General features: G+C 36.1%; 1 protein-coding gene across 3 annotated transcripts in view; it reads left to right on the top strand.

The window, feature by feature from the left end:
- The window catches only part of CTNNA3 (catenin alpha 3), a 523251-nt gene that overhangs the window by 297108 nt on the left and 212252 nt on the right, over positions 1 to 13891 (top strand). For all 3 annotated transcript variants that reach the window (XM_080402757.1, XM_080402758.1, XM_080402756.1), the window contains one exon: positions 11150 to 11230. In XM_080402757.1, the coding sequence (XP_080258883.1) occupies positions 11150 to 11230 (81 nt within the window). The remainder of the gene's footprint in view (positions 1 to 11149; positions 11231 to 13891) is intronic.

Raw genomic sequence — 13891 nt, 5'->3', positions numbered from 1 at the left:
AAAACCTAATTTGAATCTGTTAAGATTTTTTTGCTTCTGATGTGATGTGTATGTTCAGCAGTGGTAGTACACGAAACTAGCTAATGTCATTGGGTATTCAGACACCTTGCTGGTTCTAGTTCGGTTGGGGTAACTGATGTTATTACAAAATGCTGTTGCTGGATTGCCAGCTATTAATTTCTCTGTTAAAGAGCATTTATGGTACCCGTTGCTCCATTATGTATGGCTACCTACAAGCATGTACACTATTGTTAAAATCAATAGGCCATACCTCTAATGGGTATGTCCTCTTGAGCTTTGAATTTCATAGGTCTGCATGATTCTTACCTTCTATAGCCACAAGTCACCATGCCTCCTGTATCTTTTCTTCTACCTATGTGTTAATAGTTTTCCTTGAGCTTTCTGCTAATATCAAGGACTTTTCCTTACCCTTTACTTGATCTTCACTGCTGCATGTCACTTGAAAGCTTACTCTGTACAATTAATGATGCATCAGCACAGGATTTTAACTTACACACATCTCTCTTAAACCTTTAATGACTCTTTCTTGTGCTCCTAGCTTTACCCAACATGATTCCTAGTTACTTTTCCACTGATACCGTTCCAGTACATACTTTTATATCCTTTTCTTTCTTTCTATACTATTTTCATGGAGCTGATGACAATTACATGCAAATTTAGATTAATTTATAGTTCAAAAATTAATTGGCTAATTAAGGGTGTAAATGGTTAAAAAAATGAAACATGGAACTTGGAAATCTTAATTTGGACAAAAATTTTCTACAGTGTTTAGAAGTTCTGTAGAAAAAGAGCTTCCAACATAAAGTATGATCACTTCATTAGAATGTCAGGAATGCTGAGTTTTAACTTTTCCACAGGTATATTGGACGGGGGGGTTTCTGTGTAAAAATAAATAGGGAAAAAGCCGTAGAGAATTTCTGCATAGAACTGCCCTGAATAGCAGACTGTCCTGATCTCATGCAGGATCCTGCAAATCCCTGCCCTGTAGGAGACTAATTTTCAGTTGTCTTCCCTGCATGGCATCACATACAGCTTCCCTTGCTCAGTTTGTTAGCTGCTACATTCTACATTTTTTTTTCCTCTTACTTTTGTAGCACAGAAACGCAGGATCTTCAAACTTGTACTGAGAGTATAATCCAACAGCCACAGTAATGCTGTGTTTTCTCACTGTCCAAATCAATCTGCTAAATAAATGGCTACGCAGTGGCCTCTTTTTCTGGCAGTCGTCAGTGTAGAAGGATCATTCAAGTGCTCTTTTATCAATCTATTTCATATTCTTTCCCCTATAAGTGCTAACAGCAGAAACTATCTGAAGTAGAATAGATTTTCTTTGGTTAACTGTAGTGATTTAAAAAAATAACATTTGAGTATTGAAAATATTTAGTCATGAGCTTCTGGGAATAACACCTTGGAGTAATTTCATTATGTTGCTATAAATAATGGTGGGTTTTATAAAGGAGTGACTGATGATACTGAATTCACCTGGTGAAGTGATCACAAGCTTTTGCTTTGCTGCAGAAATAGCATTTTGGACTTATACTAACTCAGTTTATCCTTAGGTATGGAAGAATTTGGGTAGCTTAGCACCGGATGTTTTTCCCTGTTTATGACTCCTGTTGAAGATCATCGCTTTTAGATTTAGAGCACAGCTAAGACTGTTAAACAGTCTGGATGAGGACTGTCTCAGCAAATCTACTATATTTTATGTTGAATTTTCTTCCCCCTCCATCCCCTTCCTCCCTCTCATAACATCATATAATCTCCAGGAGATTTATATGATAGTTCATCGTAGGAAAGTCTTAAGCTGCTGCTGTAGGATGAGATTATCTCCAACTAATTTCCTATTTTCCTGCTGCAAAACTGCTGGAAAACTTTGGTGAATTGTAGATGGGTATTCAATTAAAACCTTCCGTATTAGAAACTTTGAAAATTGCTTCTTAGTAAAAAGCAGATTAACATTAAGTATGCCTCTTTTTGTCAGTTCAATAGTATGGATGTTGCTGTGTTTCTAGTTACATCTGCCTTTCCTTCCTGCATCATCATCGAATGACAGTAACATCTGTTTAAAAGAAATTCAGCTTCTTGCCATTTCTTCCAGTAGTTTTAAAGTTGAAATAAAACCCAAAATAAAGTACAGTTGACTTGTGTGATTTCTGGATCCAGTGTAAAGACTGTCATATTACAAATACGAAGTACATGTGGCTTTGGATTTTGCATTAGAAATAGTAAGCAATCATTATAATTGCTTTGCAACAGACTAATTATGATACATTAACTTCCTGTGACTCTCTTCCCCAAAGAAGTAGAAGAAAAATGCAGGTTTTTTTTAGGATCACCTTGGAATCATGCAGAATCTTTCTAATATTGCCAATGTGAAAATTAAGACTAAAACTGATATAATGGGATATTTGCCTTATATATTCAAAAAGAAACAATACACACTGAAAGCCGCACAGTTTCCTCTTTCCCTCCTTTGGCAAAGTCGTTTTCAAGAGAATTTAAGATCCTTATTCTCTTACCAGAAACGAAGGATCCATCTCTGTCCTTTGAGACACCCTAGCTACCCTCCACAACTCAGTTGCCTGACACAGATGTTTTGGAGAGTGGATTAGAACGTGCAATTTTATGCATATTCCAGGAACATATTTTTTTTCTGAGAATTTAGGTTTAATTAGGATCTGAAAATTTCTGCTTTTTTGTTTTTTTTTTTTTTTTTTTATTAAGGGGCTATACCTTCTAAATATTTTTTCTGTGGTGTTTTTTGTGGTTTTTTTTTTTTTTTGGCTGTTTTATGTGTGCTCATTTAGAATGTTTATTTTGCAGTATTATGAACTAGATATAACTGAATGCTAAAAGAGAGTTATACTGAGAGGCTTTAAATTCAAGGCTTTTCCTGCATATTGATTGAGAAAGGGTAATTCACACAGTGAGGAAAGCCCTCAGTACTCCAATTGATATCGATGGAGGTTGAGGTAATTCATTCCTTATGAGGTACTTCACATCTCCCAGCATTAGGTCCGTAGGGAGCTGTCCATGATGGCTTGAAGAGGAAAAAAATGACAATCTCATATTGAAGCTGTGGAGGAGAAAAAAATATCTATAATGAGAAACAGTTCTACATGAAAGATTCCTTATTTGCTCAGTTGCATGTGATTTTCCATACCCTTGTTATTTTTTTATTTCTTGGCTCTTCCCCACCCCACTGCACCCACTTGTTTATCACAGAATTAGGTTTTCTTGAGTCAGGTGTCTTTTAAAAACATGCACTGGGCTTGGTTTATTAGAATAGGGAATCTGTGCTACCAAGTAAATATAGTGGGGTTTGACTTAAAATACTTGTGGGTTATTCATTCTTTGTGTTTCCTATATTAACAAAGAAGGGTAATAAATATACTTGTAAATGAATTCCTTTTGCAGACTTTTGATGTACAGTAAAAATATGCTTTGAAACGGTGTATGAAAAGACCTGGGAGCTTTTGCCTTTTCAAAGGAATTTTTGTTCTTTAAAATGTCAGAAATGTCAAGTCCTGCCTTTACTGTCTTGTCAGAGGATTCCTTGAATAACTTCTAAAATGTTCATTTAAGAGATTTCTCAGGCAGCAGTTAATAAGGTGGCACTGCTGTGAATCCTTAAAGACTTTTGAAAAAAAAATAATACAGAAAAACGTGCATATAATTGTTCATGCATCTAAATAGTCCCATTGTTTCAGTGAGATTATTTGCACTCAAAAAGTTACTCTTATCTGCTTCCAGGATGGGGAACAAAGAGGTCTTTAAAAAAGTTTGTTTAAAAGCATAAGACATACTAGAAAACTAGAATTGTAAACAACTGGCTTCCTTTTGTGTTCAAATCTGACACAAACTTGTCCATTGATACCTATAGCTTTGGAGAGGATCATAGTTTTGGTTTACTTAACTAGACATATGACCTTCAACAAGGGATCTTGTTTGTTACTTGGAAGTTGTACTTTGAGGAGCAAGCTGAAAATTTTAAAGGTAAAATACTGTTTCCATTAATTCTGCATGTAAGTGGCAAATATTTCTAGGGCCTAGTGATATACAAATTGGTGCAAGGAAGTACAAAGAGGTTCTTAACAGCCTTTAAATGTCTTTGATTTTGCCTATTGATTATAAGAGGTTTTGTTTCTACTTTGCTGGGGACTCTGGGACTGGGATTGAACAGTAAGGGAACTGAAGGATTTAGCAGTCTAAAATGAGACAAGATGGCAGTAAGGAAAAAAACTTACTTGAGGGGTCTCTTTTTTATGTTTGATCTAGGAAGCAGATGCATTTGGGTACAAAAAGCTGTTTGATGAGAAGACAGCTGAGGTAACATGTTCTGGTAACAGGAGACTTATGCTGCCCCAAGAAAAACAGGGACCCTGGGGGGCATAATGCCAGAGAAGTTGCCGTCCGGCGCAGTTTCTGCAGCTAGCACAGGCCATGCAAAGAGCAAGGGGCAGGGAGGAGACTCACGCAACAGCCTGGTGGCAAGCAGATTGACTAGAGTAAGGCCCACTGGTGCAAGAATCACAGAACAGTAAGGGTTGCAAGGGACCTCTGGAGGTCATCTAGTCCAACCCCCTGCTAAGGCAGCTTCATCTAGATCAGGTTGCACAGAGTCACGTCCAGGTGGGTTTTGAATGTCTCCAGGGAAGGTGAGTCCACAGCCTCTCTGGGCAGCCTGTTCCAGTGCAATCTCAAAGTAAAGGTTTAGATTATATGGTTCTGGTTACTTGTTCCTCAAGAAGGAGGTGTTGGAGGGAGGGAGGCTATCCACGGAAATAGCTGCCCCGAGTACTCACTTTTGCAAGACTGTGAAAAAGACAGAGATCATCCAAACACTGCTGATCTGGACCTTTTGTGCTGTATTATGTTGTTCCTATCATCAGGATGTTTCTCAAGCCCTGCTGTTGTTCTTGTGGTGTGGATGCCCCAGACTTGGCACTTCCCACTGGTTTTTCATAGCTAAGCACTCATCTCAGATTTCTCCATTCTTCATGTGACCTTCAAGGTGACAAGCCCTTTGCCTTCTCCCAGCAAAGAATGTAAGCAGTGAAATTAGTTCTATTTACTTATTGATGGATGAAGTACTGAGTTAACTAATTTTGGCAAAAGAAAACCCACTGTAGTCAAGTTGACAAACACCTTGGCCCTTCTCTGTTAGTTCACGTGTTTCAATATAAATCAAGATGCAACAGGATTGAACTGGATCTTCCCTTATAAAGGCCTATGGTTTTGGACTTTTTTTTGAGACAGATACTTGCAGTTACCTGTTGAATTACACAACAGGATTTGAAAGATCAGGGTTTCTCTGAGCTGGGTATGAAAAAAAAAATAGTATTTGTCTTTGCACAAAAAATCCATTTGTTGAATTTTCCCAAGTAATGGCAACAGTGTTTCAATGCACAAAAATTTGTGAAAGTGCTTTTTATACTTTTTTTTTCACCGCTGTTACGTTTTTGTCTACAATTCAAAATTACTTTATAATTCAAAGAGATTAATCATTTATGAGCACCAAATACACCAGAAAATGTTTAATGTTAAATGCTAAATTGTAACAACAGACATAAAATGCCTGGTATCTCTAGAGGAACTGTGACTTAATTCTAATATATTATTTAGGTTGGGTGAGGGTTTGTTGTTTATTTGTCTATTTATTATGGTACAATGTACGGGACCCTATAATTACCGAGTACAGAATTATTTTCAGCCAACATGTAGCCTGAAATGATCGGTCATTTAATTAGAGCTCTGACATTTATTAACTTATTATAGTATTGATTGGTGTTTACCTTTTAGCTTGACATTTCTTTGAATATTTCCACAGAGAACTGATCTCAGTAAATGTGCTAGACTTTTTAAAAATAAAATTGTACTTGGATACATTGAACTAAATCAGAAGATGTTTATCACAGAGTCGTGGTACAGCTGCTTGACATAAACTATAAAAATCATGCTAGTGAGTTGGTTTTTTTTCTTTCTATTCAGTTCTCCCAAGATTGTGGGAGCGGGACAGAGACGTCCCAGGAAACAAAACGGTTTCTGGCCGTAGGTTTTTAAGTATGGAAATCTATTTTCAGGAGAGCCTTTGAGTACAATATGGATTAAGTTTATAAAGTTGTTTTTAATCGTGTGTGGGGTTTCAAACATTCCACTGAAGAATTACTGCTTTCTTTTAACTTCTGTTATTTTAAACCAATACGCAAGCCAGCAATGCAAGATGAACTTGCACCCAAATATCCTAAAACATCAGGAATGCCCTGAATCTCAAGCCTGCTTGTTTTGTGTGTTTACAAATAACTTTTTATAGTGGTGTTGAAGGAAAGAAATTCAGGGTGCCTATCAAGATAAATTACTTACTGCTTTGTAGTTTCTGTAGACCATGGCTCACACAGACATGTATAACACAACTGGGCTTATATTGATGTAGTCTGTTTATAATCTTATACTGCCCAGTACCTGCATATATTTATTCCTTTACAGACAACTTGGCTGAGGACAGTTCTTAAAAATTCCAACCAAGGCTCAAGTTTAAGGTTTTGCATTCCCTACTCCATTGTCACTTTTCTTGCATAGGGGACCGAGACAGATCCTGACCACTTCTGTTTCAGTCTAGATCCTAATTCAGGTGTTCTATCTCGAGGCCCTGCATAATGGCATGGGTAGAATCTCCTGACCGTGTTGTTGCCATACAAATACTTGAAGGAAACCTTTAGAACTAAAGTAGAATATTTTTAAAGTTTATAGCTAAAGACTCCAGCTGTCTGGAATATGGAATTCAGAAGACATCTGCTCTCATTGTGGGTGTGATAAATTAACATTGCTCCCTTTTACTCCACAACACTGTACAGCTAGAGTCTGCAGATGTGTTTTTGAACACGTATGGCAACTTTTGAAAAACAATTACTTCATGTTTGAAACCTTGATACCTATTTCAGGTAGATACGTCAAAGCATCCAGTGTGCTTCATGAAGGCCTGTTACAATTTTCTTTTTATAGTTTGTGGGGGTTTTTAATATAAAAAATATTATTTTCGGGCATTGTTCACAAGACAAAACTTCAGCCTACCAAACTAGGTGTCTCCCACCACCCTCTATAGTGAGTAGAGGCTTAGGAGCTTCAGAGGTGATGCAAAAGTGATTACTTTCTCCGATGACTACAAAAGGACCTCAAGCAGTGTGGCCTTGCAAGATTTAAGTAAATCCTTGTGAATACTTTTATCACTAGTACATATCCAAACAAACGGGCTCCATTTCACTTGACCAGATCTTGTTTATTTTAGTCCTGCTAATGAGAGTACTTCAGTTCTGTGTTGTAACGGAATTCTTGCTTATGGCTAAAGTGGGGGTGTTCTTTGATTCACATAATGAATACTAATAGCATTTGCTGTTTTAATACCTGTGGCTGATTGTATCCTTTTATATATCCTTTTTTATATTGTTGGGTTTTTTTAATAAATTTAATCTGTATCTATTAGCCTCAGTACTTGAAGAGATTATACGATCAATTCAGTAGTTCTGCCCAAATCTTCTTTGTAATCTACTGATCAGTTTTCAGATGGGAGATACTGTGTAACTATTAGGTAAACATTTGTAGTGCTTCAGAACTATAAACAAAGTGAAATGAAAAACCTTATGAGAATTACTATTCTTTTGTTTAACGTATCTGTTCGACTCAGTGTAAGTATGAAGGTTGTAGAAATTACTGCTGTCCTTGTTAATACTGTTAACTGTTGGCGTGTGCCCCCCAAACACTCCACTGGAGATGTGTTCTTGAGTCCTTCAATGTTTTGTAGCTAATGCAAACATATTGGTTTGCATCTGTATAACTTGGAGTGCAGAAGGATCTGTAATGTCTGTGAAGGTTGTGATCCCCTGCTGATATAAGTGAACTCCCTTAAAAACAGTGGAGACATGGTGATTTGTTTAAACTGAGAATCTGCCCATAGATATGTACTGTATTAAATGAAAATCCAACAGGAAAGATTTTCTGCACACGTGGTTTTTAAGTCATTCAGCTAATGTTGTTTGCTAGCGTGTGAAATAGATAGGCCTGTGTCATAGGCAATATTCAGCATTTATCTTCAGGCTATGCAGTGTTAATTGAAAATACTTGTTTTCACTTAGTGGAGTATTAATAACAATGTGACTTAGTGCTTGTAAAATGTTTCATATGTTAAAAATGCATTGAAATAGGAGCTGGATATTACTTGTAATGTCTTCACAAGGGAGCCATATAGCTGTTATTACATATATTTTACAGAATAAAACTGTAGCTGTCTGCAGGAAAAAAGGGAAATGAGTGAACTCAACTGCATGATTTTTGAAATCCAAAGCCTAGAATAACATGCATAATTTTCCCAGCCCTTCTCTTAATTCAGTCACATTGTACAAGAATGAACTATTTCAGATAGACTTGTTTTTAAGTACAGCACTCATGAGACGGCTGTTAATTGACGAGCAGATGTAGACTTATATATCATATTTATTATGTACATATATAAAAATACATGTATATAAAATGTAACAGACACGTTACTGATAAGTGGAACGTTATGTAGAGAAGTTCAGATCACGTTTAGTTTCACTATGCCATTGTTTTAATATAGGTTTTTTAAATATTAACTCTGGTATTTTTCAGCTATTAGAGAATGTAATCTTCTAGTGTAGATCTTGAACTGTTACTTTCACATACTTATTTGAGATGGAAGTCTGCAGAGGAATATAAACTTAAAGGAGTAATTCAGCATTCAGAGGTACTTGGGACAAATGGACAATACTTCACAGAACCTGGACAATGTGGCACGAGGCCATCGATGTTTAAGAGTACTCCCACAACAGACTTTGTCATCAGGTGTCCCCCTGACTTTAACAGACTATACACAATTTTGAAATACTTAAATATTTGTAAGGTTTTACCGAAACAGTAATGTGTTTTTTTGACATTTAAATTTCTTTAAGGAAGAATGAGAGCCTGCAGTTAGGAGTTTACACACATTCTGAACCTGTCTACGTTCTACAGTTAGAAGCAGCATTTTACAGTGTATTTAGTTCTTGGGGAAAACATGAGGTGAAGAATAACTTCAATTATAGTGAGGTTTGCTTTGTGGACATTGACTACTGGCAATTACATTAAGAATTTGCAAATAAATTATTTCTTTCCTTGTTCACTGTTAAGTATTTTTATACCACTTGCTGAGTGAGGTTATTTCATACTAGGGGCCTCAAAGATTTAGGTTTGCATAGAGCCATTTGTATCATTAGTTGCCACCTTTAAAGTTACAGCTTACTAGAGAACTTTAAAAAAATCCCAATATTTTACATTGATTCTGTCGTTTTGGAAAAATAGGCTTTAAGTATAAAGCTTTTAAAGGATGTGCCAATGTGGAACTGCATCTGTGTCATCTGAAAATGCATGGGCATAAGCTGAGTTGTATTCACAACACTTTTACTGGTCTTGTTTAGCTAGCAGTTTCGAAGGGATCAATTTTGTGTTCAAGGCTGACAATAGCTTGCAAACCATAGTAGAAGAGTCATTATTCACTTCAGTTCCTATGCAAGCATTGGTATGAGAAATGTGGTTGTCTTACTGTGAAATAGAAAGTCAGTATCTACCTTTAGGGGATTCCCTGGAGGTTTCAAGGTGAAGTTCATACCTCTCTCCAAGACCTGTGTTTGATCATCTGTTCCCTGCAAAGACTGTAAGCAATTTCAGAAATGGAAAGTAGTAGGAAAATTTCTAAGTCACCCTGAATATATAAACTCTTTTTTTCAAAGTAATTGTTCCTTTCCATTGGTGGAGAATGTACTAATCATTTCAAGGCATTTATTACATCACGCATTAACTTTTAATGGGAAAATTATTTTCTGACCATCTCTGTTTTTTGCTTTAATATTAAGCATATTGCTCTGTTCACAGATAATTCTATTTTTTATTTTTATTTTTTAGCAAGGAAGCAACTCTGACTCAAGTATGGTATCTTATACGTAACAAGATTATACACCTAGGTGCCTACCAAGATATTACAACTTTTTTTTTCACTGGTGTTCATTTTATACGATTTACAAAACAAGACAGTCATGTTCATAATACAGACTTCCTATTGTACTATAAGTGAAGCCCAAATATTATGGTCAGTATACATAGCTATTTCTTTAAAAGTTATGAGAATCTCATCCTTTCCCTGGAAATGTAACACGTATTGACTTAAGACTTTATGTAAAGACACTTTCACTGTTTGTAGTTTCTTTCTTTGGACCAGGGCAGTCCAAGGCAGTGAGCAATGGATGATTGATTTAGAGAAATAAAGTTCATCAGACATCTTGGATTTTCATATAGTTTCTGTACTAACATGAAAAAAAGATTATTCAAAACAGCTAGTAGCCTCAGAACTACTATGGTTTTATTGTATAGAAACAGTGCTGGGCAGTGCAATAAAAGTGTTAACTGCACGTTTCAAATAGATGATAATAATATAAGCACTTTCCTTATAGATAGAAATAAAACGTTAAGATTGTTCGGAAAGTATACAGCTGATTCTATTAAGATCTCTGAAATACGCCAAAAGCTCAGTCTTCTGTTGATGCTGAGAATGAATGTGCTGTTAAGTGAAGAGACTGTCCATTTTCATTGACGATGTTTGCATTGCAGTGTCTTGGATGTTTTGAAACTCACCCATTCTGTTTTACAGGAGTAAAATGATGAATACTTCAGACTAAAGCACTACCAAACACTGTGGGCATCTGAATTTATAAAGTTTTGTAATGAGTTAAGATGATTTTCATATGAGTATGGTGATAATGGATTAGCATCAATAATAATAATTACAGAAGTAAACGTGGACTAAAAAAAAAGTATTATAGCAATTCAGAAGATAAAAAGCGCTTAATTTTGTTCCTATATACTGCTAGTAAAGGATATGTTTTGATTCAACAGATTATGCTTAACATCACAAATTGACACTCAATGAATATGTGGTACTAGCTCCTGAAAAGTATAAAAATAAAAAAAAATCCTTAAGCATATATGATTTACCAAATGCTGTGATGAACTGAGGCCACAAAGAACATGCTTGCCAAGAGATGACAAATAACTATTGTTGTGTTTTCTATCATATATATTACAGACTGACAAGAAAGAGAGAAGTAATGCCTTGAATGTTGCAATAGATAGTATGTGCAAGAAGACAAGAGACCTCCGCAGACAGGTAAGCAACACAGGGAACTGAAAAGGTAAAAAAGGAGACTTGAAGTACACTTTTCCAAACTGCTATTTTCTGGTTTTGTAGGACTGCATTTTGAAAAAAAACCCACCAAGTTTTCTTCTATATTAAAAAAAGATTGAAGATAGTTACAGTATTTCACAGGCTATATAAATAAAAATTTTCAGAACTCTGGGGAAAAAACCCTACCAAATGATACTGGCTGAATATATGTACATACATAGGCAAAACTCTGCATATGTACATGTCTAAATATGTATTTGCTGTAGACATATATCACTAATATACTTTGAACATCAAGACTTGTTTTATTTTAAATGAGCTTGAATTATTATTGGTTGACGGAACAGATACCTTGAAGGGTCATTTAGCTCTTTACAGTTGTGAGAACTCATACAACAGAAAAAGGTCCTTGGAATACCTGGTCCACAGTCCACCCCACCCATTTTGCATCCCACTATCCTAAAACTACTGTAAGACATGGGTCAAAATCCAGAACTTCAGTGTACTGCAATAGGTGAGCAGTAGATATCAGCTGTGTTTACATCCTTTCTCTGCAAGGAACATCTTTGAGAAAAATTGAAAATAATGTTGAAACTATATAATGTGCCGCTTTAGAAAAGAGAGCTATAAAGCCAGCAGTTCTTTCAGCCAGGCTGCCCCAAGGCCACACAGAACACAAGCAAATGCTTCTTTCATCCTGTGTCTAGCTGTGGCTATTTATCAACTCTCTGGTAGAAGAATATCCCTCCCAACTCTGTGTACAGTCTTACAAGCCAACCTATGCTTCAAGATGATGAATAAATTTCTTCCTGTCTCCCATAATGAGCCAGGGGAAGCCTTGAAAGATGAGATTAATATAGTATAAATATAGCGTTTATAACTAGCTATCCAATTTCTGCTCATATTCCATCAAAAATATGTTCAGCTGAGACACCCAGAAACTTGCATCACAATCTCAGTGTGACTGGGAACTCTCTTCGTTCTGTCCTATAGTCTCTTCCATGAGATAATTAAACTCTGGTTTATAACAGTTTACTGCCTCTGTTACCGAGTTTAAAATCTGTTAACAAATTCACTTTTTTTTGTTTCTATAAACCTTTCTGAAATGTTAAGGCTGAATGTGATCATGCCCACTTTATAGTCAATCTAGAACCAATAGTTTTCTTTAACCAGAATAGCTTTATGGCTTCTTGACATTTTCCACTGGAAGATATTTATGAGAAATATTTCATCTACTTCCTCCAATTCTGTGTTCATACATGTGAATTGCATAATGATTGTTTTAGGAAGAGCGCTTACTGCATGTCTGACTCCTGGTCTGGGAAACATGACATTGTGACTTTTGGGCCTGCAGATATTGCAATGGAGTCTTGTTTGCTTTCACTTATGAACATCTGTTATTTTGTCTCCCAGCACTTTTACTAGAAACATGAACACTGTTATTTGGCCTACTCTTACAGCTGTTCTAATATGCACATTTTTTTACAATTAATACCATGTACCATAGCTTGTATTACATTAGGCATGCATAGTGGATTCAGGTTTATGGTGTGCACAATGTACTCTGCTTTCAGTCAGTTACTGGGATTGCCTCTGCAAAATTGGAATTGAAGATGAAACCTTGTGAAGTTGTGGTTTTCACATTTTTTTCGGTGTAGTGCACAATAAACAAAAGCATCATGTAAGTGCAGGCTCCATCACCACCTGATTGTGAGTTATGGAACATCTTTGTAGACCAGAGTAAGTGAAGGAAGACTTGTATTTGGCAAGATTTGAAGGCAAAAATAGCTATCTCAGTGTACTGTAGAAGTTGTAAAAATCTCTGGTTTTTCAAATGAAATTATTTATATTCACTTCAGGAACTGGGCCAGTACTTGTGGGGATTTAAAACTATTCTTGTATTGTTTTGATTTTTATTTGTATTGTGCTAGAGATATGCATGTAATTTCTGTGTGTGCAGCTTTACTTAGATCATTGCTTTCCTGCCCAGTAAACTGTATGAATATTTAGGAAGGAATTCCCATTTCTAATTCTGAGAAATTACCATACTTGTTTCCTACCTCCTAGCTGTTTCCCAGCATAGCGTTGAATATACTGCACGAATGTTTCTCCTATGGTTGTTCTGCAGTTGGTTGTTTTTTTGTAATGTTATTCTTGATGATATTCTTACATTTCTATGTTGCTTCTTCATCGTGGATAGCTTTTTCTGAACTCAAAGGAGATTGCCTTCCTGGCATCCCTTCTAAACAGGATACAGAGATCCCTCAGTAATAAGTAATCTTAAGTTTTTCCAGGACTTACACCAGTGTAGTCGTGTGCAGCTGTAGGCAAAGAGATGTAAATGCAATTTTCTGTACTCATTAAGATACTGATGTTTAATAGTGTCGCAAACAGCTGCTGGGATTTTATTCTCTACCCTTCACTGTTTAGTTTTTACAAACTTATGCCCCATGTTTTATAAACAACACGTTTCTTTGTTATTTTTAATGCACTATGATATCAAAACAAAAACTCTCCATGCTTCCGCTTCTGTAACAGTCTGCAAAAAGGGTAAGAATAGGACCTTGCACCTTAAAAATAGAACAATTTGTCAGGCATCATCCTCTCTTTGCTTTACCTCTTCTGATGGTGTCTCTTACACTT

Source organism: Falco punctatus (genome assembly GCF_963210335.1).
Source record: "Falco punctatus genome assembly, chromosome: 9".
Taxonomy (NCBI): Eukaryota; Metazoa; Chordata; class Aves; order Falconiformes; family Falconidae; genus Falco; species Falco punctatus.
The sequence above is the reverse complement of the archived record's forward strand: the minus strand, read 5'-3'. Positions and strand labels throughout refer to the sequence as shown.